This window comes from Dunckerocampus dactyliophorus, chromosome 11 (assembly GCF_027744805.1).
Source record: "Dunckerocampus dactyliophorus isolate RoL2022-P2 chromosome 11, RoL_Ddac_1.1, whole genome shotgun sequence".
Classification (NCBI taxonomy): domain Eukaryota; kingdom Metazoa; phylum Chordata; class Actinopteri; order Syngnathiformes; family Syngnathidae; genus Dunckerocampus; species Dunckerocampus dactyliophorus.
Window position 1 is genome coordinate 18,558,095 of NC_072829.1, and position 25,192 is coordinate 18,583,286.

The 25,192-nt window shown below is 42.4% G+C and overlaps 1 protein-coding gene across 6 annotated transcripts; it reads left to right on the forward strand.

Moving 5' to 3' along the window:
• The first annotated feature begins 137 nt into the window (after nt 1–137).
• On the forward strand, nt 138–25,100 carry LOC129190318 (centrosome and spindle pole-associated protein 1-like). 6 transcript variants are annotated; one of them, XM_054792900.1, is made up of 29 exons: nt 138–216; nt 728–846; nt 4,383–4,455; nt 4,593–4,696; nt 6,344–6,507; nt 11,419–11,519; nt 11,606–11,702; nt 12,114–12,171; nt 13,587–13,864; nt 14,010–14,128; nt 14,205–14,346; nt 14,592–14,703; nt 15,292–15,330; nt 18,304–18,451; nt 18,543–18,716; nt 19,267–19,379; nt 19,644–19,793; nt 19,882–20,019; nt 20,193–20,297; nt 20,532–20,598; nt 21,818–21,944; nt 23,125–23,261; nt 23,346–23,474; nt 23,595–23,621; nt 23,685–23,728; nt 23,836–23,896; nt 24,198–24,307; nt 24,437–24,572; nt 24,667–25,100. In XM_054792900.1, exons 2-29 carry the CDS (start codon nt 739–741, stop codon nt 24,843–24,845), a joined length of 3,240 nt encoding a protein of 1,079 aa, XP_054648875.1. In that variant the 5' UTR covers nt 138–216; nt 728–738; the 3' UTR covers nt 24,846–25,100. The 6 variants fall into 6 exon arrangements, 5 of the variants coding, with proteins under 5 accessions (XP_054648875.1, XP_054648878.1, XP_054648876.1 ...); XM_054792903.1 differs by having other exon boundaries at nt 18,543–18,668; XM_054792901.1 differs by lacking the exon at nt 23,595–23,621.
• Nucleotides 25,101–25,192: the final 92 nt, after the last annotated feature.

Below are 25,192 nucleotides of genomic sequence, written 5' to 3' on the forward strand. Positions count from 1 at the left end.
TATAAGGTTTAACTAACATTTATAAGAAATTCAGCAATGGACGCCCGCCATGAGGTGTCGTTCATATCATTTGACCAGTTTGTGACTTTATATGGACTTTTATTTTGACATTTTGCACCGGAACCTCAACATTGACCTCAGCACCGAAATATAACTAGCCATTGCGAACTAGGCGCCCCTGAAACAGTTGCGAGGCGGCAAACGTTCTCTTCGGAGGTAATGTTAAATAAAGCAAAAATATATTCCTGAGGGTGGGATGTTAATATCTTGACATTTTATTGTATGTCATATTTTTTAGCTTCCCTAGTTTTCTTGTGATAATACTTCCGACGCCTTTCTTGAAGCAAAAACAAGCTAGCTTACTAAGCTATGGGGGATTGTATTAATTAGCTAAACACGCTTTAAGCTATGCTTTTCTATTGAAAGCATATCGTCATTAGCACAATAATATATATTTAGTTTAAATATTATTTATAAAGCACTCTAACGCCATTCGTAGTGCATTGTTTGACGCTTAGAGGTGCATTGTGGTTGCCTGACAACGAAAATTAAAGAGACAGTAACACTTTTTGTTGTTCTTGTGTTCCAAGTTTGATTAATTAGTTCATTCGCAACCGAGCAAAATATTATTTTTAAAGTTGCATTTGTTGGACTCCAATCACGGGATGCACTTTTCTACATCGGATTGTCCTAATTCAAGAATGCATATGGCATTTTTGCTTTACAGGTGGGAAGTAAATGATGGAGATGGAAGATGAACTGGAGAACTTCATCAAGGAGCATAAAGCAAAAGTAGCCCAAGATAGAGCCAGTTTAGAGCAGGATCCTCCCTACATGGAAATTAAGGTGTGTTGGAGTGACAGTACAGTTTACAGTGACTGACGAGAGCAAACGTGCAGCAGATTAAAAATATTGCTAATCGCATAAACTTGCAGGAAAAAAAACAAATGCAAAAATCGATTTAAGGTGTTTATTTGTCAATAGAAGCAATTACATGCTTGAAATGCTTAGATGAAAATGAAATTGAATACCTTTGGCCCAATAGCAGCGAGCAATAAATAATAAAATTGTGCACCATAGGTAAAGTAGAACAAAAAAGTAGTACTATTAGTAGTTGTAGTAGTAGAGAAGGGAGCTCAGCACACAGCCCCGAGGAGAACTAGTGTTGAGGGTGATTATGGAGGAGGAAATGCCGTAGATCCTGACAGTGTCTGGTTGGTTGGTTCGAAAGCTCTGTACCCAGTAGCAAGGCTCAATGGGGCTCAGTCCTAGTGTGTGTGTAGTTTCTCCACCAGTGTGCGTGGGATGATTGTGTTGAAGGCTGATGTGAAGTCGATGAAGAGTAAGTTCACATAGGTGTCCTTACTCTCCAGGTACATGAGGGTGTTGTGGACCATTGAAAAGATGGCGTCTTAAGTGATGCGGTTCTTCTTGTATGTATATTGGTGAGGGTGTAGAGCAGGGAATCGTTGGTGGGGAAATGACCCTCGATTCTTCTTGATGCCTGCAGTCAGCTGCCTCCTGGCTGTTTTGAGGGCAGTTACATTGAGTGAACTGAATGCAGCATCCCTGGCTTTCAGAAGAGATTCAATCTCTGCATTCAGCCAGGGTTTTTGATTGTGTTGGTGACATCCTCTACGCACTTGGAGATGAACCCGGGCCAGATGATACATATTCCTCCAGGTCCATCGCTCCCTCTCTCACGCAGCGTTGCTAAAAGTCAATCAAGGAAGTGCATATGCAAATGAGCTGACATCTGCATTGACACCCAATGTGAACTTCAAGAGTATTTCCAGGTTATTTTTCCGTTTTTGTTGTTGTTTTTTTGTCAATATCCAGACAACAACGAAAGTGGCACTGTTTCAAAGTCAAATATTGTGACTGATTGTGATTTTTACTTTTTGCTAAAAGAGAGTCCATTTTATTTTTATTGGGATTTTTTGTGGTTTAATTTATTATGTTTGTTTATTTAATTTTATTTGAAAGGTCTTGACATTCCAGTTACAATGTTAAATGCTTGACAATGGCGTTGTTTATCGGCAATAATTGGTGGGACAATTATCGTCTGGCAAAATGTGTTATCGTGACAGGCCTACATGACCGATACAGCTCCTGTTTCGCTAAACTTTTTTTTATAAGGAAGCGTGTTTGCTGTCTGTCAACGTCAGCAACGGCAGCGTCTCCCTTCAAGCTATTGTGATATGGAGCCCGAAAGAAAAAAGGTTTCCACCACGTGAGACCCTTTTAATCTTGTATCGACAAATAAGATATTTATTTTAAGATGTATTTTTTTTTTTTAATTTCTGTTCCTCTCAGTGTCTGAATTCTAATTCAAAGTGACTCATATTTTAAAATATTAGATTAAATGTTGCACGTTCATTTGACTGAACTGTCCGACGTAAATAAAAGCACCTCCTTGATACTGGGCTCTAAAGTTTGAGAACTTGCATTTAAAAATAAAACGTAATTGCCAGAATGCCAACCCATTGGAATTTTTAAAATATAAAAAAATAAAAAATAATATAAAAAAAATCCCTGCCTCAAAGACAAATACATCATCATGTTTGCAACATTTTCCATTTTAAAGATATTTTTTTTTTATCTTAGATTAAGATATAAAATAATACAGTGTACAATATAAAATATAATAACTTTAATATTGTATATTCCAGGTCAGGAGTAGGGAATCTATGGCTCGAGAGCCAGATGTGGCTCTTTTGATGACTGCATCTGGCTCTCAGGCATTTCCCAACATGATAAAATTGATTTATTTTAATTTTTTTCACTGACATTTTAAAGTAAAACATTATAGAAATTACAGTGTTAAAAATAACATTCAAAATCTAAAACGTTCCTCTGTATATTAATCCATCATCCAAAACTCGATTATTACTGGATAATGCGGTAGCCTACCCAGGTCATTGAGATGTCAAGAAGCAAACTTTCCTCCTTTCACCAAATAGTCAGCTTAGCTAAATCTGCAGAGCCAACCCTTTTAACGAAGAAGATGGCAGCGCCAGAAGTTGCATTAATGATAAGAAGTATTTTATTTATTAGTGGATAGCTTCAGTATAACAATGTTGTTAAAAAGAATAAAATCAGATACTTATTATATTCTAAAATGGTTGGTCTTAAAAATGGAGGCTTAAAAATGCCCGCATTCAGTGTTGAAAAATATGATATGGTTCTTAACAGTGCTTTCGTGGCTCTCTTAGCCAAAAAGGTTCCCAACCCCTGGACTAGGTCATTGAATTAGTATGTCAGTTGAGTCTCACCTGGGTTGCCTGCAATGATGTTGAAGGTCCAACAGGTGTCTGCATTGAGTAACACAGCACCAACACATTACCTTGGGGCTTCAGGAGGCCTCCTTTACCAGTCACTAGTTTGTTTTTGTTGATTGTTGATGACTTCATGACTGCATCAAGTCTTTGTGAGTTGTGTGTTTTATTTTCCTTTTATTCAAGATGATGTCATCTTCAGTATTTGACATCTTTGATGTCTTTGACAACAAGTACTTGGGCTTCCTCCCGTCCTCCATTTAACTTGATGTAGATCGTACAGTTGGTTTTCCAAGTGCCTTGAATTATCCACTGCTTCTTGAAGTTGCGTGATACACATGATAGAGATGTGATCCGAGAGGCTGAGGTGTGGGCGGGGGACGGCTCTGTATACTCCACTCCAGTTGGTGTTGCCTACACTTGGTCGTATGTGTTTATGTCCGGTGTCGGTATGTTTACATGGAAGTAAAAATGGGGCAAGATATCGGAGATGCTGCAACAACCACATGATAGAAATGTTTTGTCTTTCATGGCTTTTTGTTGGCTGTAATAATATTTTACAATATTATAGAGCAACCGATTGGTGGAGCTAATGTTATCATTAGACGAAAGATAAAGAAAATTTTACTTTTTTTTTATTCTGCCTCTTCAAAAGTCAGCCACTTTTTTTGTTTGGGCGTGCCACTCATGTCTTAATGATGGATATCACTCAGGGCTGGCTCCGCTGGTAGACTTGCTAACGTCTGTTTTGTTCTGGAACTTGCAGCATTTCTCTCATGCATTTTTTTTTGTCATAGACAGCATTCTCTGTGCATGTGTTTTATGGTGTTTATGTGTTTTGTTGTTTTTGTTTTGGATCATTTCTGTGTTTGGAGCGCTTGAATGTCGCCGTGTGTTTGCCCCAAACAGCCACAATCACAGTCCACCATAGCCAAACAAGCATTCACGCTCAGATTCACATCTATGGACAATTTATTAGAGTATCAATGATCCTACTTTCCATGGTTTTGGAATACATTGTAATATTTTGTATTTGTCAGGTTGCAGTGGTACTGCAGCCATCCACCATGAGAACATTAAATACATATTATTTTCATCTGACAGGAAAAACCTCACAGAAGCCATGAGTCCACACTGAAGGAGAACATTCCTCCGAAGTGGACTGCACAAAAGAAAGGTTCATGACCACATCTGCACTCTCAATTAAATGCCGATAGGTTTACTGTGAACTGTTTGTTTCTGGTATTTTAAATTGCGTTAGTTGGGGCACGTGGGGGTAGATGTCTTAAAATACTGACTGGTGTGTTTTATCAGAGGAGATCACCTTTGTGGGTCTGCCCCTCGGTGTGGAGTACGAGAAAAAGAAGAAGAAACTTCAGCATGAGCTTCGTATGGACTACAGACGCTACATGGCACAGGTGACATCCTCCAAATCCTGGCGTTGCCTAAAGTTTGTCCTGTGTGTCATTGTTATTTGGCCTTTTGTCAGTGTTTTACATGAATGCCTATAAGATATAGTGACCCTAAGATATAAGCGCACAGATAGACAGTTATTATAAAAGCGCCTATACCTCCAGGGCTTTTCCAAAACATCCACAAGACAATCCTAAATCCAGGGTTAAACAGGGTCTTCTTAAAGTCTGGACACTAACTCACGAGATGAGGCAATATCTGAGATTGGGTCAACGAGAACGAGCCGAGATTTTAACATTAATTTTAAGAAAAGTACAATGAAACAATATGACAGGACAAACTTTTGTATTTAACAGAGTCAAAAAAAACAATGCAGGCGAGTTTTGAAATGTTTACGGCCCCACAAATAGATCCTAATATTATTATTGTCAACATTTTTTGAGACCAAGTAAACCACTAATATTATGATACAATAATAATAAGAATAATAATGCAGTATTCCCTTAATATTTCATATTGTCATATACGTCATATTTTTTGTGCAGAATGTCTTGAAATGCTGGCCTTTCCACTGTAAGAGCAGCATTTATTTGGTGATGTATTAAACTGCACTCTCTTGTGAATGTGCACCATTTTGCACTGTTTCATTTGTATTTACTTTCCTGATCAAACATCGCTGAATGTCCGTAGGTAGTTTGGTTTATGTTGCCACAACTTTCGAACATATTCGGCATACTTGTTTGCGTTGATGGGCTTGTCTTGCGAATTAATAATATTCCCCCAAAAAACTTAAGGTACATTTGTTTGGACAAATATGATGATGATGATAACAAATATAGCTCATAAGAGTTGAATTCAAGAGCTGATATCTAGCAACTTCCATGGTTTTATTGATAATAAAGAAAAACAGTTAAGTTCTTACATGAATAGCTGTAGAATTGTACTGCCAAAAAATGTAACTCTTATGAGCTATTTTTGTTGTCATTGTTATATTTGTCCAAATAAAGGTACCTTTAGTTGTATCAGGCATTAAAATGAACAAGAAACTGAAGAAACAAGTCATTTTTTCCATGACTGTAGACATATTTTCAAGAAATGATATTTTAAATTGAAATATGAATAAATTACATCCTCTATAATTTTCAACATTTATAATGCAAAGGTTCATGTATTTTGCAAAATGCTGTCTCCCACTAACACTTCTACAAAAGTCATCATACCCTCCACTGACAACTCTCTCGCGTCCAATTAATATCACACAATCAATGTCATATGCAGCTCTCAGTGGAGGAGGTGTTCTCTATGGAACTGGTTGTTAACCTACAATGTATAACTCCATATGAGCAGTCATGAAAAAGTAACTGACAGGCTAAGCTGATCTTTCAATGCATTACACTTCATTATTGACCACATAGTTTGTAAACATTATTTACCTTGGGCACATTTTTAATTTTGTCAGAAAAAAAACTTGATGTGATTGATAGGAGAACATATAGAATCTTAGTCACCGTCTTGTCTTTAGCCTGGTTGTCAGAAAGACACATCTGTAGTAGTTAAAGTTTTTGGTTAATATTTAAGTGTTTCCAACTTTGTGCCCAGGCAGCCAATGGAATGTCTGATAAACACTGCTGCTTCCATGTCCGTTTCTCTAGCAAAACCTGCTTGAAAAGAAAAGTCATCTTCTCAAACAGCGGTCCCCTTCACGGAAGGATGCAGCCACTTTGACAGAAGCCAGAAGGGACTCTCACAGCGCGCCTACCCTTCCTGAGGGCAAGACCCCCTTCTGTCCTGAAGAGCCATCCATGGAACCTCCCAGGTACCAGCACAGACATGATAAAGAATCAGAGGAGGAGTGTATTCCATTCCATTCCATTCCATTTTCCTCCGCTTATCCGGGTCCGGGTCGCGGGGGCAGCAGTCTCAGTAGGGAAGCCCAGACTTCCCGGTCCCCGACCACCTCCTCCAGCTCCACCGGGAGGACACCGAGGCGTTCCCAGGCCAGCTGTGAGACATAATCCCTCCAGCGTGTCCTAGGTCTTCCCCGGGGCCTTCTCCCGGCTGGGCATGCCCGAAACACCTCACCAGGGAGGCGTCCGGGAGACATCCGGACTAGATGCCCGAGCCACCTCAGCTGGCTCCTCTCGATGTGAAGGAGCAGCGGCTCTACTCTGAGCTCCTCTCGGATAACCGAGCTCCTCACCCTGTCTCTTAGGGTGAGTCCCGCTACCCTACGAAGAAAACTCATTTCAGCCGCTTGTATCCGCGATCTCGTTCTTTCGGTCATGACCCAAAGCTCATGACCATAGGTGAGGGTGGGAACATAGATCGATCGGTAAATTGAGAGCTTTGCCTTCCGGCTCAACTCTCTCTTCACCACGACGGTCCGGTACAGCGACCGCATTACTGCAGACGCTGCGCCGATCCGCCTATCGACCTCACGCTCCAACCTTCCCTCACTCGTGAACAAGACCCCAAGATACTTGAACTCCTCCACCTGGGGCAGGACCTCATTCCCAACCCGGAGGGAGCAATCCACCCTTTTCCGACTGAGAACCATGGCCTTGGATTTGGAGGTGCTGAGTCTCATCCCAGAAGCTTCACACTCAGATGCAAACCGTCCCAGTAAACGCTGCAGGTCACAGCACGATGAGGCCATCAGGACCACATCGTCTGCAAATAGCAGAGATGAGATCCTAGTGCCCCCGAACTGGACTCCCTCGACACCTTGGCTGCGCCTAGAAATTCTGTCCATGAAAATTATGAACAGAATCGGTGACAAAGGGCAGCCTTGGCGGAGGCCAACGTTCACCGGAAACAGGCTTGACTTACTACTGGCAATGCGAACCAGGCTCCTGCTCCGGTTGTACAAGGACTGAATGGCACGTAGTAGCGCGCCACCAATCCCATACTCCCGGAGCACCCCCCACAGGACACCGCAAGGGACACGGTCGAATGCCTTTTCCAGGTCCACAAAGCACATGTAGACCGGTTGGGCAAACTCCCAAGTACCCTCCAGGACCCTTGCAAGGGTGTAGAGCTGGTCCAGTGTTCCGCGACCAGGACGAAAACCACATTGCACCTCCTGTAGCCGAGGTTCGATTAACGGTCGTACCCTTCTCTCCAGCACCCTGGAATAGACTTTCCCAGGGAGGCTGAGGAGTGTGATCCCCCTATAGTTGGAACACACCCTCCGGTCACCCTTCTTGAAAAGGGGGACCACCACCCCAGTCTGCCAATCCAGAGGTACTGTTCCCGACTTCCACGCAATGTTGAAGAGACGTGTCAGCCAAGACAGTCCCGCAACATCCAAAGCCTTGAGGAATTCAGGGCGAAACTCGTCCACCCCCGGAGCTTTGCCACTGGGGAGCATTTTGACTACCCCAGATACCTCAGCCACGGTGATGGAACTGTCCGCGTTCGTATCCTCAGTCTCTGCTTCCTCTAGGGAAGGTATGTCAGTGGGATTGAGAAGGGCCTCAAAGTATTCCTTCCACCGCCCAACTATATCCTCAGTCGAGGTCAGCAGGCTCCCGTCCCCACTGTAAACAGTGTGGACCGGGCACTGCTTCCCCTTTCTGAGGCGCCGGACGGTTTGCCAGAACCTCTTCGAGGCCGACCGAAAGTCGTGTTCCATGGCCTCACCGAACTCCTCCCACACCCGAGTTTTTGCCTCGATCACCGCCGAAGCCGCGTGCCGCTTGGCCTGCCGGTACCCGTCAGCTGCTTCAGGAGTCCCACAAGCCATCCATGCTCGATAGGACTCCTTCTTCAGCTTGACGGCAGCCCTGACCTCTGGTGTCCACCATCGGGTTCGGGGCTTGCCGCCACGACTGGCACCGACCACCTTGCGGCCGCAGCTCCGATCGGCTGCCTCAGCAATGGAGGCACGGAATAGAGCCCATTCGGACTCGATATCCTCGTCCTCCCCCGGGATGCAGGAGAAGCTCTGCCGGAGGTGAGAGCTGAAGACTCGACGAACAGGAGACTCTGCCAAACGTTCCCAGCACACCCTCACTACACGTTTGGGTCTCCCGGGTCTGTCCGGCATCCTCCCCCGCCATCTAATCCAACTCATCACCAGGTGGTGATCAGTTGACAGCTCAGCCCCTCTCTTTACCCGTGTGTCCAAAACATGCGGACGCAGGTCTGATGATACGACTACAAAGTCGATCATAGACCTGCGGCCTAGGGTGTCCTGGTGCCATGTGCACTTATGGACATCCTTATGCTGGAACATGGTGTTTGTGATGGACAAACTGTGGTTCGCACAGAAGTCCAAAAACATCACACCGCACGGGTTCAGATCGGGGAGGCCGTTCCTCCCAATCACGCCCCTCCAGGTCACACTGTCATTGCCCACATGGGCGTTGAAGTCTCCCAGCAAAACGACAGAGTCACCAGTTGGGGTGCTCTCCAGCACCCCTCTGATGGACTCCAGGAAGGCTGGGTACTCTGAACTGCCGTTTGGCGCGTACGCACAAACGACAGTCAGGACCCTTTCCCCAACCCGAAGGCGTAGGGAAATGACCCTCTCGTTTACCGGGGATGACTCCAACACAGAGGCACCGAGCCGGGGGGCTATTAATAAGCCCACACCAGCTCGCCGCCTCTCCCCTGCAGCAACTCCAGAGTAGAACAAGGTCCAACCCCTCTCGAGGAGTTTGGATCCAGAACCCAAACTGTGGGTCGACTTGAGTCCGACTATATCTAGTCGGAATGTCTCAACCTCTCTCACAAGTTCGGGCTCCTTCCCCGCCAGAGAAGTGACGTTCCATGTCCCAAGAACCAGATTTGGCCGCCGAAGACCAGGTCGCCTAGGTGCCCGCCCTCGACTGCCACCCAAAACGCAATGCACCGGACCCTTATGCTTGCCCCCGCAGGTGGTGGGTCTACGGGGGGGAGATCCCGTGTGGCTTCTTTGGGCTGAGCCCGGCCGGGTCCCACGGGTGAAAGCCCGACCACCAGACGCTCGCCTGCGAGCCCCTCCCCCAGGCCTGGCTCCAGGGTGAGGCCCCGGTATCCCACTTCCGGGCGAGGTGCGGTCTCTCCTCGTGTGTTTATTCATAGGGGTCTTCTGAATCACTCTTGGTCTGGTCCGTCACCCAGGACCTGTTTGCCTTGGGAGACCCTACCAGGGGCATATAGCCCCAGACAACATAGCTCCTAGGATCACTCGGGCACACAAACCCCTCCACCACGGTAAGGTGGTGATTCACGGAGGGGAGGAGGAGTGTATATCAAGGAGAAACTAACAGTAGCTAGGAGTAGCAGTCGTTGAGACAGACCCTATAGGATGTTGCGATTGTGCAAATTCAACCAAACCCACAAATAATGGGCAGTCTCGCAACTTTGTCAAATACCCAAAACTTTCCTGCACATTTTGGCCTATCATTGTCATGTTTTGCCAGTCAAATTTGTCCCTGAGTAGGGCTCAAACGCACATGTCAACTAATCTAAACTTTTGTTTCTTGTGTAGACAAAGCAGGAACAGCAACGTGTAACAATACAGTGGTACCTTTGTACGCCCCAGTTTTTGTATGATTTGGTTGTCTTCAAATTTTCGCCCCCGTTTTTGTACACTGTCTCTGTACAATATTGCACGTTACAAACTAGTTAGTTTGCCCTATAGCAGCATGTGTTGGTGACTTACTGTCTGTGCCGTTTTTATTGTGTGACTCCTAAATAACCCACCATGGGGCCAAACAAAGTTAACACATACATTGCATCCATTAGTTATTTAGAACAGTTTAGCATTGTTTTATGCACACAAAACAATAATTATTCTCTAAATTGTACTTTTTTTCATATTTTTGAGTGTCTGGAACGGATTCATTGGATTTACATGATTTCCTATGGGAAAAATTTTGTTCCCTTTTTTGTCAGATGGAAGCTGAGGCACCACTGTATCTCAAAGGTGCTGTCCGCCTTTGTTTAGGTACTGCATGGGGGGGGGCTCATTTTCAATGTATATAGTCAGCTCTTTTCCTGCTCCGACATTGCAAGGCACGACTCACGTAACACGCATGTACATTCGTTTTATTTATTGTTAGCTAATGTTTTATTTATTGTTAGCTAATGATAGTGATTTGGCAAAGTTTAGCTCCTAACGTTAGCTATCATCTTAACCACAAAATGACTCCCTAGTTGTTGGTTGCTTCTCTTGAAACTGCTTTTGTGTATGTGCATGTGCCAGGGTCATGTACGTGTGTACGAGACAGCAGTGAGGGAAAGCCGTGAATGCCAGTCATTTTATTTGGGCCCAATGAAAACATTTACATAGTTTAGCGTTGAATTGTGACAAATATAGACATTTATTCATTCTATTCTTTTCAACCACTGTTGGTAACATCTGCTAGCCGGTGGTGGTGGTGGTCTTATATTTTTTGGCTTAAAAAAAGTTGAGTTTGTAGCCGAAGAGGAACAGCATCTTTAAGATTACAAGAAGTTATAAAAAGTTATTTAAAAATAGTTATGAAAATAGTATAGTTATAAAAAATAGTTATAAAATCACAAGCTAATACAATGTTATTGGAAAAAATAAAAGCCTCAAATCATCCCAACTTTATGAATAAGGGACTGACTAAGGGGTCGGGGGCCTGTAAAGAGAAAACACAAGTCATAAAGAATGATTTCTTGTAAGCTGGGATAAATACATTTACAATAGTTTCTTTTTGTTTGTTAAACATTTGCTAAGTGTTGTCGCTCTTCATTTTTGGGGCTTTTCCAGGGAGAAGAAAGAGATGCATTCAGGTTTTGCCAGACACGGCAGGAGATCAACGGCCCTGAACAAATCTGATGACGCTGATTTTGCGACTGGCCTTTTAATCGGTGATATGCCTTTTTCCAATCATGCACCAAAATTAACTGGAGTGCCTTGTGATCTTCATTATGTTATGAATAAATGAATCTTGTAGGAGCAATTGAAAGCGATGAAGCCTTGCACAGGAGGAAGGAGCGCTACAGGCAGGAGCTGCAGGAACAGATAGCTGAGCAGCACAGAAACAAGATGAGGCAAGCCTTCAGTAGTCTTTGTTATATAGGTTTTGATTGTTGTGTGACATATTCTGAAACCTTGTAACATACAGCTGCTGAGCCACCTGCACAAAATTACACAAATCATTGTAATGACTTCCAAAGACCAAGAAGCTGAGACTGCAGTCAGTGCAATACAGTATGTACAGTATGCACAAGTAAAAACATACATGGGATGTAACCCATAGGGCATGTGCTTATCTAAGGTTCTGCTGAAGAAAATGCCGAAATGCATATGCTGTAGTTAGCCCCATTTACATTAACAACGTTTAGGAGTCTTTTCCATGCCTTCAACAAAAACAGCAATGCTTGTTCGTAGAGGAAGAATGCCTGAAGCTAACTAACTGACTATAACTCTGTGAAACCGTGTATGATGTGTCCTTGCTACAGGGAGAAAAATATGGAGCTGGAAGTTGCTGTAACAAGGGCAAATGATCCAGAGAAACAGGTCAGCATATGTTAGATGTAAAATACTCATTTCGGTCATTCATTTCAAGGCAGCACGTGAATATAGTGTTACTGCCTCCATCAGGTTTACCGTATTTTCTGGAGTATAAGTCACATCAGTCAAACAAACATATATTGCACTGGACTATAAGTTGCATTTATCGGTATTTATGTTCGAGCTATCATCAGAGTGATATGTTTTTGTTTTTTTTTGGTACTGCTCCTAACAACATTTAGTTGACAAGAGAAGAAGACTAAGACAGAGGGAGGGGGCTGTGTTTACACCAACAAGGAGACAAACTAAAGCTACAGAATCTGTAATAAATCAAATGTTTTTAAGTACATATCAGGGTTGTCCAATAATATCGTCCACCGATAATTATCGGCCCGATATTGACAGAAAAATGTGATATTCATTGAAAGCGATAGAGAGTTTTTACCATCAACGCCGCAGAATTTCAACATCAACAACATTGAATCATGTTGTTAATACTGTGCTGCTCACAAGCCTGGGCGGAAGAAGTAGCAAGCAGTGTAATCACAGAGCTCATAACGAACTTCCCAGCTCCATAGAAATTGCTGGGGGGGTGTCACCATTCCACTTACCATTCTTACTCAGTGTTTAAAAGGAAGAGTTTAAAAAAAAAAAAAAATCAGGCAGCAACACAATAGGTAGATAACAACAGACAAGACACTACCAATATAAAGCTGAATAATCAACTATGTGAGCCCTAAACGTGTAACTTAGCAGCCATTTACAACAACAGTACTTGAGAACTTGCTCCAATGTCTGTTGCAAGTAGCGTGCGTGTGTGTGGCAAGAGCCGTGAGCCGCTTCACTGATACTTTTTTTTTTTTTTTTATAAATAACAAGAACTTTTGCCTACACCGGTGAGTACCTTTTTATCAAACTCTCGGTAAGCACGGCAGTACGTATAGGTCGGATATATGCAACCTGACCGGTCATACTGCAGTCACATCGCATGCATATCTGATCTATATCCCCATACAAATGAGGCCTGAGTTGCATTTGAAAAAATCTGAATTGCGCTGTACACACTGACATGAAAAAATCTGATACAGGTCACATTTGAGCAAAAATAAATCTGAATTTACCTGCAGTGTGAACATATTGTAGCCTTAGTCAGTCTCCAAGCTAGATATAATTACTGTCACAGCCGTCTAAAATACCCAATTACTGAAATCGCACAGGTACTGTAGCTTATCATTATAATTGCACATTACTTACGGACACACAGTCTCGTAGGCAGAAGCGTATTAGAAAGTATTCCGTAACAAAAAGCTCCCCGTATGCTCTGTATCATTCAGTTTGTTTGCCGGTATTGCAAACTCAACTCAATGACTGTGTGTTGCTACAAAAAGAATATTCAATTGATGTCTTTTTGCACAAACTAGTGCAACCAAATCAGGCAGATTGGACCAAACAAGGGAAAGAAGGAGCATCACCTCCTGGAGCCTTCAGCTTTGGGAGACAGCGAGTCTTCATCCAAAAGTTTACCAAATAACGGCAAAACTGGTGCTGAAGGCAGGCGGACACCTCCACCTCATCAGCCCCATTTGGCCTTTCAGTCCCCAGTGATGGAGTGCAGCTCTACCATGGACCTGATGGAAGGTGGACTGTATGCCAATAGTCACCCTGCTCCCCTCCCCTCCAGAGCCATGGACACCCCCAGGTATACAGTGATTGCTGAAAAGTTAGCTAATATCAACCCTTTGGTATAAAAACGTGGTTACATTATTGTCACAGCTTAGTAATTACCAGAAAAAAAAAAGACAATAATGACAAAATAGTTTTTTATTTTATGTTTTGCTCTTCAGATTTCCCATGATCCCGCCACACCCTCCTCTAACCATCACAGATCCCTACAGAGGACAATATGCAGCGCCCCATCACTACTACAGCAGCAGAAATCCGCTTGACCCAAACATTGGCTACTGTAAGCACTCATCTCTTCCATTCTTTTCACCCCCAGTCAACCTTATTTAACTATGTTCATTTCCATTCTTGCCTAGATGGTCAGTTGCCTTACCCTGCTGTGGCTCTTCCCATGTCTTACTATGCCATACCACCAGGAGGCGTTGTGCCCAGTCAGTTTGGTGACACCCCGCAGTGCCCCCACAGTGGAAGAAGCAGTTTTCCTGGGCCCCCACTGCAGTAAATATACTTGCTTCTTTGTTTCACTCAGTGTGGATAGCATAAGAAGCAAAGGAATATCTTATTAATTACTTATTAAACTATTACCCCTTAAACAAATTGTTGACGAGTACAATCACTGATAAGGGATAACAGTAAGAATAGAAATGATGTAGTAGACTGGATAGTTTAAATAATAGTACAATAAAAAACATAATAGTAAAAGCAAAAAAGGTCTTAGCAACGGTATGTTTTTCCCCTGACAGGACCAACACTGAGCCTGTTACTCCTGCCCCCCATAGTGGGCTTTTCCCACCAGAGAGGCCCAGATCATCCAAAGAAATGAATTTAAAATACCGAGATGCCCTGAAAAAACAGGTAAGTTGGAGTCCCCATTGAATCATTCATTTATTTGTACTGTATACAGCTTCTCCTATGCAGGGTCATAGAGGGACAGGAGGATGAGGGCAAATACACCTTGGACTGATCACATATTGACAGGCAACCATCCACCTATGACACCTATGAGTAATTTAGAGTTATTAACCGAACATAAATTAATATTGAGTATGAGAATATTTCAAGACCAAGGTAACTGTTGCAGAGTGATTGAACTGGAATTACACAGATTATTACACGAGGGCTCTTTTTCAAATACAATGACCTACAGTAGTTGTTGAATGAATGAATTGACTATCAGGCTGAATTTCATCAAAATGTCTTTTAGCTACTTAGAAATTTAGTTTTAATTTTAAAACCTTTTTCCATCCCGATTTGATTCAGATGGGACAGACCTCTGTTGTAGTGATAACACAGGAATGGTTGTACTGTATATGACCAGGGTCATGTTGTAGATGATACTAGATACTTTATTCATCTCCAAGAGAAATGCATGCACCAATTATTCCGGAGATGAAGAAGTTGGGATTCATTCACTGCATCTTAAAGTTTGTTACATGTTGGCAGGACGATGCCAGGGAAGGGAGCGGTCAGCTTTTCATCAAGGTAAAATAGAGAGGTTTGAGTTGACTCTCAAATCTTCTGCTTCCCAAATAGTGCAAACCCTATCTAATCCCGTGGATCCCCAGTTATCAGGTCATTTAGGGTATTGAAATCCCCGTGCTACACCAGTCCGCTTCCTATCCTTCCACCTCGCCGTCACCTTGTCAGTAGTGCTTCTCTTATGTTGTAGGATCCTATTCAAGCTGAGAATATCTTTAACCCTTTGGCCACCGACAGGATTCTATTGTGTATTTAGTTAATGGCTGCTCTCAAAACCTGCATTTTCCTTCAGGGTTGTTACACACAAGTGCAGTGGTTCTCAATTATCTTTTGTCCCCGAGGACAGCATTTTTTTCAAACACCCCCTATTATGAAATACTATTGAGAACCTGTTCTGTTGTAAGAGTAGGTGGGTCAATCCCCGAATGAACATAGATACCAATGGGCCATGAATGTTAACGATGTATGCATCAGTCATCTCGAAGCTGTGGTGATGTATGGCGACGTCGTGGGTGGGTGGTGGGTTTCAATCTTCCTTGGGGTCGTCAGGTTGGCACCCTCCTGCATTGGTGTTTTGATGATGAGAATGTAAAGTTAAGCTCTGGACTTCCAAAGATGTCAAGATACAGTCATGGAAAAAATGATTAGACCTGAAGAAACAAGGGTGGTCTAATCATTTTTTCCACAACTGTACAATACACCTGACTTTGTTCATATACGTAATAGAAATCTATTTATCTGTATCAACCACTGTACGAGTGGCACCAGCATTGTTCAAACATGAATAGAGACATGAGCAGACCTGCCAGCCTTGAAAAAAGTTTGACAGTAGTCTCTCCAGCCTGTCACGCTCCCCCAGGGGGGCCCCACACTACTATTTGAGAAGCACTGCACTAGTGTACATAGACACAGGTATTTTGTTACGTGATTAGTGCATCTACAAGAAGTGAAAACTGAAGGCGCATATTTTCTGGATAATTTTGTCTATAAAGTACAACAGGCCTATTCAACTAAAGTGTTTGGGGTGGGGCACATTTTCAGAAAACTAATGACTAGGAGCCAGGCCTCTGTTTCGTATATGACATATTCACTTTACATTTTTGCAAGAGCAAATGGCAAATATACTCATATGTAATGTCAGAAAATTCTAAATTTAAACAGATGCACTATGTTAATGGCAGTCAGAGATCCTCTATATGGCAAGAGCTCTGCTATTTTAAGGCCGTACTGCAAAAAAGCTGGTCCTCTATAAGACAGCAATGTGTTGAAAAGGGGAATTCCGCCCAGTGCAGACTTCCAGGTACAGTATGGCAGTACTGGGAGGCATTTCATGCCCAATTCGATCCGTTGACCCAGGCATTGAGGTGGTCTACAGAAGAAACGGTCCTCCTGTTATTAAACTAGTGAGTTTTGAATCAGAGCAGCTTGACATGCTTGATTTTCTTTAAGATACAGTCATGGAAAAAAATATTAGACCACCCGTGTTTCTTCAGTTTCTTGTTCATTTTAATGCCTGATACAACTAAAGTTACCTTGGTTTGGACAAATATAACAATGACAACAAAAATAGCTCATAAGAGTTACACTTTTGGTAGTACGATGCTATAGCTATTTATGTAAGAACTTAAGTGGTTTTGGTTATTATCAGGACAACCATGGAAGTTGGTAGATATCAGCTCTTAAATTAAACTCTTATGAGCTTTATTAGTTATCATCATTATATTTGTCCAAACAAATGTACCTTTAGTACCAGGCATTAAAATGGATCAATAAATTGAAGAAACAAGGGTGGTCTAATCATTTTTTTCATGACTGTATTTCACCACTCATGTAAGTCCATGGGCAAATGCTGTGATTCAACTCCCCAGAAGATACATGTACTTACTGAAAACAATTTTTGAATTAGAATTTTTTGAATTAGTGGATAAAAACGTATTATTCCTGAAATCATCATGAAACTTTCTGGCACACTGTTATTTCGCCCTACTTCAAATTCAAACTGCACTTTAATGTTTGCCTGGAGCGCAGTTTACATGCTCCGAGCAGCAGAGGGCGGGATATAATGCAATAATCATATAATGCTTGCAACACGTTCAAAACTTAGTATTTGCACAGCAGCTGCAAAAATGTATTTAGATTTTACATTTAAATAAATTAAATTTATTAAATCAATAAGATATTTGACAAGCTTGCCTTCAAAAATTTCCAAAATTTGGGTCACCGCTTGTCATTGAAGGGCGTCCCGTAGCCAAAGCAATTGTGAACCACTGTCCTGTACGATTGGAGCTATGCTGTTTTTAAGGGCCGAAAACAAAAACACTGGTCAAAGATCCTCTATGACAGGAATACTGTTTTAAAGGACATACTGCAAAAAAATCTACCCCAAGATTGTCTAAATGACAAGAGTGCTCAGCTGTTTTTAAGAACCTAACAAAAAAAAACCAATAGCTTAAGATCCTCTATATAGCAAGAGTGCTCTGCTGTTTTTAGGAGTCTGCTGCATAAATGTCTCAGCAAAGTTTTGAAGTCACGGGTCGGTCTCGTGATTAATGGGGCCTCATTTGGCCCTCGGGCCGCCAGTTGAGTAGTACAGTGTCCATTAGGAGGATATTTTATGCATACTACTAAAGTCTTGGATAAATAGGCAATAATGTGTGTCTTTAGCTGGAGTAGTATTGAAACCATTTTGTTTTCAATACTACAGTGTGAATCCAAAATGGTTCAACACTTATATGTCTGTTGTTGCTATTATTTGTCTATGACAGTATCTTCATTTGGCTTTGATTAAAAAAAAAATGCAATATAAACATTTGAAATGGGAATTTTTTTTATTTATTTTTTTTCAGAAATGGTTACAGTCTTTATAATGGTCATGGCACCGATACATCACAAGGGAGAACCTAACTATGAATCAGTGTGTTAAGAAGAACTGACAGTAGAGGATATTCCTGTGACTACAGAAGTGTTGTGTTATAGATTCAGGAGCAGCAGGAGAGGAAGCGTATGGAGAGAGAGGAGCGGGAGCGTTTGGAGGCCCAACTGGAAGCCGACATGAAGAACCATCAGCCTTGGGGTCGAGGTGGAGGCGGAGCCCCACTCAGAGACCATACGGGAAATCTCATCGGTGTGTCCCTCAGTTACCTTCCAAGTTTTTGTGTTCATACACTATGATCGCCACATGCTCTGTTTTGTGCAAATATTCTATGACCGGCCAGCCGACCTTAAACAGATGCACAAGCTAAATGAGGAGGCCTACAGCAACCCAGAAGGGCAGAGGAGAGCCATGACTGTGATGACACCCCGCCCAGCTGAGCACCCTGACCCCAAAGACAGGGTCTCTGGTACTGTAGCAGAGTGCAGTAGCCCTGACACTAATGACCGTCTCCCTGGTACTGTAACACTCTTTGTTCACGTTCTTTAAACACTGCATCCTTGCAAACAAACTGATAGGAACCTTATTAATGTGTGACAGAAATTAAGATTATGGGTGTTTTGAAGAATGTGTACATTTAACTACAGTTTATTAAATTAAACACAAAAGAAAAGCAAGCAATTGTTCACTCATTTGATAGTAACGACTCCTTACAGAGAGCACTGCATGTACTTTTAATTCCCTTTGTCCAGAAAGGAGAGAGCTCAGAGAAAGAGTGCTGTTCGATATCACTTTTTTGCCACATTTGCTTGCATAACGGTTTTACTTGCATGGGATGCAATCAGTGGCATCATTCAGTCGCTATCATGCTCTAGAATTGACATACCCTGCCAAATGCATACAGAGAATAGTGCTGATGCTCTCTAAAGTTGTTAATATTGGGAACAGAAGTTTTACAGCATGCCACTGCTCTGTGCAGATAAGGAGTGACTATTACTCTGGAATATTATGTGCAGAGTTTTCAGTTCTATGGAAGTCTTCTTTCCAATTTTTTTTTTTTTATATAGGCTTCACCCATGTCCAAACACCGCAGTTCGCCAGGGGCACTGTTTTTCCCAACCTGACCACACTGCAGCAGCTCCATGAGCAAGACAAGTACAAAGCTGACCTCAAGCTGCAGGTACCTCAAACAGCGTAGAGCTCAAAATGACTACAGAGTGTAAGACAAATAAGTTGGGTTTAATGCAAAAAAGTTTGTCTTTTCAAAATAAGGAATGGTCAGTTGGTATCAATTGTTAAATATGTTGTCCTTATAGAGACTGCTTACACAGAAATTCGGATGGCAGCTTTTAGAGTACTCCTCCAATTGCTCCTCCATTAAAATGTGCTTCTTCTCTCTGAGCTCCAGTTACTCGACCTCCTAAAAGCTGGTACATGTTTACAGATTGAGGAGAAGCAGCGTAAACGGGCAGCAGACAGGGAACGGATCAGACTGGAGGAAGAAAAGCTAGAGAGGAAGGTGTTAGAACAGAATGCTTCCATCCAAAGGGAGTACAAAGAAGAACAAGAGAAGAAAAAGCAGAAGGAGATGGAGGTGAGGAGCTAAAAATGTGTTTTTGTGACAAAAGCACAACATGCAACAAAAATAAATTGGGATCGTTTTGGGGGGGGGGTAATCTCAGCAAAAGGCCAAGGTAGAGGAACTACTTCAGCTGGCAGAACAAAAAAGGAAGGAAGCAGAGAGAAAGAAGGCGGAAGAAAAGGAGAAAGCGGCACAAAAGAGGCAATATGAACGAGAGAGGCAGGCCCTCATGAAAGTGGTGCGTATATCCTGGTCTTCGCTGTAGCTTAAAGTTAATTTACAGTATGATAGCATGTGAGTTGATTACTAAAGCTGTGAGCTTTTGAAAAGATTGAAAAGATTCCTTAAAGCAGCTGTACACATGATTTAACCCCCGTGTCACATTATCTGTCATTTATTCTTTGGACTTAGGTTCACAGGGAACCGTCTCCTCCAGTTCCCACCCCACAGAGAAAACAAGAGTACAGCCCCAGGCCTCCCACCCTCGAGAGCCGTCATTCCACTGCTCGCCTTTCTGTGAGTCTCGCTAACTTTATACTCACACTAAAATGCACTCATTCACCACAGCTTGTAAAAGCCTGCAGGAATGATTCTTGTCAGACTACATTCTGCACAAGGCAATGATAATTGTGTTTCCCGCCCTTTTTTTTTTTTTTTTTTAATAAAAAAACAGAAAAGCCAATTTGTTGTTCTCCCTCTGGATTGAAATGTGTCATTAACCTTCCACTTTTCTTTTTATCTTTTATTTAGGAACAATCTTTTTCCAGCCCCCAGTCTCCACCTGTCCCTGCTTGTAGGAATCAACTTCGAGCTGCAGGTGTGTGTACAAGGGCTTTCTTCAACTAAGGATTTTCATTAGGGTTGTCTGATAAAAAAAAAAAAAAAAACTCATTTTTAAGGTGTGACGTCTTTTATTTTGTCATGGCGTTGTGCCACGATCAATTACCCTGAAAATGACATAGCGGTGGGCCGCACGGTGGTCTAGTGGTTAGCATGTTGGCCACACAGTCACAGTCTGGAGATCGGGAAGACCTGCGTTCCGTTCTCCCTTGGGCATTTCTGTGTGGAGTTTGCATGTTCTCCCCATGCGTGGGTTTTCTCCGGGTACTCCGGTTTCCTCCCACATCCCAAAAACATGCATGTTAGGTTAATTGGCGACTCAAAATTGTCCATAGGTATGAATGTGAGTGTGAATGGTTGTTTGTCTATGTGATTGGCTGGCGACCAGTCCAGAGTGTACCCCGCCTGTCGCCCGAAGTCAGCTGGGATGGGCTCGAGCATGCCCCCGCGACCCTAATGAGAAGAAAATGGATGGATGACATAGCGGTGTAATTATGTGTAACCTGACAGCTGTAAAAGGTGTTCTTTGATCTTGAGAAAGTATTTTGTGTTCTTCCCATTCCATTCGTGTTGCCACGTGGCATTGACGATTCTCATGACCAGTCAACAGACAACAATGTGTCTGGTAAAGTAGTTCAACCCAAACCCAAATCCACAAATCCTCGCTAAGTGAGAGTTGAGCTAGGAGCTAAAACAAGCTAAAAGTTCTTAAGGTGCCAGGGAGAGAGGTTCACCAATGTATTTATCACACAGCCACACCAGATGGTAACCGTCACACCCCCCTAAACCTCACTCTCATCCTGGCCACTGCACCAATGTAATGTACGCAGTCCTGCCCTCCCCACACCTTCCTGGGGCTGAAACCATGTCCACAGATTCCCCACTTTGAGACTTGAACAGCACCAGCCAACGAGCTAAAAGCCTGAGCTGTACAGCACAGCTCTTAAGGCGTCATAGAGTGAGGTTTACCAACGTACTTTTGCACAGCCACACCAGCTGGTGTTACAGCTACTCCACCCTTTAGATGCCATACCACTTCAGTCAATACACCCACAATAGATTGTTAAAGTGTTTTGGTACAGAGTTGTTATTTTTGGTACCTTGTATAGCTAAGTATAGCTAGCTAACAACACTGAACTGAGCAATACTGCATCAGGGAAAATGGGCTGTGATGTCTTTACTGTGTATGTCTTCAGGTGAGCAACGAGACGTGTACAGTGAACTGTCAGCATTGCGTCGGCAGCTTCGCAGTGAACAAAAACGACTTGAGTGTCATCTACAGCAGGAGGGTTGGGATGGAATGGACTCCCCTCTGGCTGGAAGGTAAAGACGGGATTAGCAGTGAACATGAACAAACTCTTTTCTTGAAATAGGTTCACTGAACATACAGTAAAGAGCAATTTTGATTTATTGTAAAGTGATTCTAAAATGGTCAATTTATATAATAACAATGGGGCCCTATTCTCCTGTTTGCGCTTAAGTGTTTTTCTGCGCGTTTGGAGCTAAGCACGTTTCCCTTTTTCGTATTCTCGCATCCAGACTCCACCACACAGAGCACAGACCCGCACGTGCAAGTTTTGAATGAAGGCAGGCTTATGCGAATCATGGACAGAGGAAGCGGCCTTTGCCATGATGTCATTTTTGGGCCTGTCTGAAAATCATGGAACATGGAGTTTTGGAAAAAAATGGCTTTTCCCTGTCATGAGTCACCATAGTAAGTCAATTGCATGAATGGTTTTGGCTTAGTTTTTATGCAGGGTTTGCCCTTCCTGACGCAACCATGGCCGAGAATCGAACCCACACCCTCTGATTTCGCACATATCACTTGTTTATTCATTGACATGAATTACAGTGAAACCTGCTTATTTTAGTCCCACTTACGTCAACAACCAACTAAAGTCTCAGTCCGCCGTGTTCTTATATAAAAAAAAAAAAAAATCCAGTTTAAGTCGACATTGGCATACATTGTGGACCGCTTTTCTCGACAAAGGGATAATTTATATGACAAACTGCTCTCTTTATGTCGACATGTGTTGTGGTGTTGTTAGCTTCATCATTATCTGCTAACTGTCTAGTTACACAGCATTCCACACACAGTGACATCCTGTTTGGTGCAAAGTAAGCTTCAAAACAAAAGCATGACAGTATGAACCTGGATTGTACCACAGCAAGTGACAAAATGTACCCAATTAATTTTTTTAGATTGTTAGCCACAGGAAGAAAGATTTGCGCATGTTCTAAAGCTTTATTGTCATTGTAGTCAACACATACAACAAAATTACTATTTTAAGAGTATGAAGTAATATATTAAAACAGAGGAATCTAAATAAAAATATGCTTTTTTATTGCCTATTCTCCTTTTGCCTCTGGCCAAAGTCAGAATTAACTGTGCAAGCAATGGCTACTTTTTGTTTCTGTCAACAATTGCTTGTCTAGACATAACATGTTCCACTGTGTGTTTAAAAAAACAAACAAAAACCTTTAATCATCTCTGTTTACGCAGACAAGCGCGTCCGCACGTGGATGTGTTTGATATGGCGAGGCAGAGGCGCCAGGCTCCGGTTAGAAGGCCCAACTCCAGGAACCTGGAACCCAGTAATCTGCTACGAATTCATGACTCACTTCAGATCGATTACTCTGGTGATGACGTCTTAAACAGTTAATTGCACTCGACCGGAAGCTTTCAAATAACTGCCATGTGACTAGTTTGTATGTGTGACTCAGATGGTGAGTCCAGGCTCAACTCAAATGACGTTCAAAGGATGGGGAGAGTGGACGCAGCCAGTCGGAGGAGGCGGAACTACATGGATGCACATCAGCAGCGCAGCAACCAGAGGTCAACACACCAGGATGGTTAGAAAGCATTAAAATTCCACCTAGTGAATGATGATAAACGTAATACCAAGTGTAGGTTTGCCTGTTAACATGCTGACAAAAGCAATATACCTGACAATTGTCTCTGTTTACCAAAAGTTGTGAGCCCATACATCAGTGCTATATGTAAGTGTGACCAATTAGATAAAGCTACTTTGTTGGAAGCTATAAAATATCTTTATGTTGCAGATTTTCTTAACAGAATATCCCCTCTGCATCAAAATGACTATCTGGTGAGCTAAAAAGAAATAATAGTTACTTTGTCATCATCCAAGTTCCCAGTATGAACTTACTGGGAACTCTTAAGAGTGGAGTGTGAAAGGAGTTGTCTGTTTTGAAGGGGAGCGTGACTGTGCAACGTGCAAGAGGACCTCTGCTGGAGTCAGAGAGTGCTTTTCTTGGTAAGAGGGCTGATAGAACTGATGATGTGAAGGCAACATTATACTCTCACCTGTCAGAAATGTCATTATTACACAATGTGCCATCTTTTTTTGGTACCTCTGTTGTATATAAGAGCTAAAGGATTAACCTAAACTAATATTTGTTCGTTACAATGTTGTAATGAATATAATATGTATATTATTACAACATAAAACGTAATATAGTGCAGATTGCTAGTACTGTTCTGTAGTAGTATAGATTGCACAGTGTGTCTTGTCATTCAGGGATTAATCCTTTTGGGCGTACTGTATGTGTGTTCAGCTCCTTTGGGAGAGGCTTTTCCAGTGCCAAGCTCCCCAGACGTAGAAAGGACACACCAACTCTCAGCCCGAGAAAGGAGGAGGCGGATCAGACAGTGCCCGCACCCCCAGGTGCTCAGCTTTACACGTTGCTTACATCATTCGGCCATGTCCGTTGTCTAAATATGTCTAAAGTAGTGGGTTACTCATAACTAAATGGTTTACACATTCCTTTTGTGTCATATCCTCTGACTGGGTCAGGAACAAGTGTCTTGCCATGACTACCCAGCCCACATAAGTAGCGGGAATCAGAGAGAAGTGGAGTCCAGCAGTGAAGAAAAGAGCCAGGACAGGACATACAATTTGATGGCGCCCAGTCGTCGAGGCAACACAGCCGGTATAGCTTGATAAATTCCTTTGTCCTATTTAAAACGTACAGTAAAAGTTTCACGTGATTGCAGTTTTCTCTCTCTCCCCACCCTTTTCTCCAGGAACTGTGGATTTGTCTGATGACGAGTCATTACCTCCTCACCTCACTCACCACCGTCAAAGTTCAGTGGAATCATTCTCAACTGATCCCTGGATGCGACCAGGAACATCAGAAACTCTGAAATGTTTAGAGGGCCCATTGAGGAGGGAGCGATTAACAACGCATGAGACAATCCGTTAAAACATTGCAGGGATTTTCTAACTTCACACTTCATTTTTAATACAGATTACCACGCCTCTGAGATATTACATTATAGTTGATTTCCCTCTTTAATACATGACAGATGAATGTGTCTGTGGGACCAATGTGCCTACTTTATTTGCCGTTGTCTGTTAAGAATTTCAATGTTCAATGAATGTCTACTTTTTATATGGGCAGCTTTATATTTATTAAATTATTTAAAAATGTATTGACCAGATATATTTTTAATAAATGTTTTTTGTTTTAGGATTGATGTGTGCATTTTTCTTTTTGTCTTCAAATGAAATGGTGTCATCACAATATCTGATAGATAATATACACTGTAT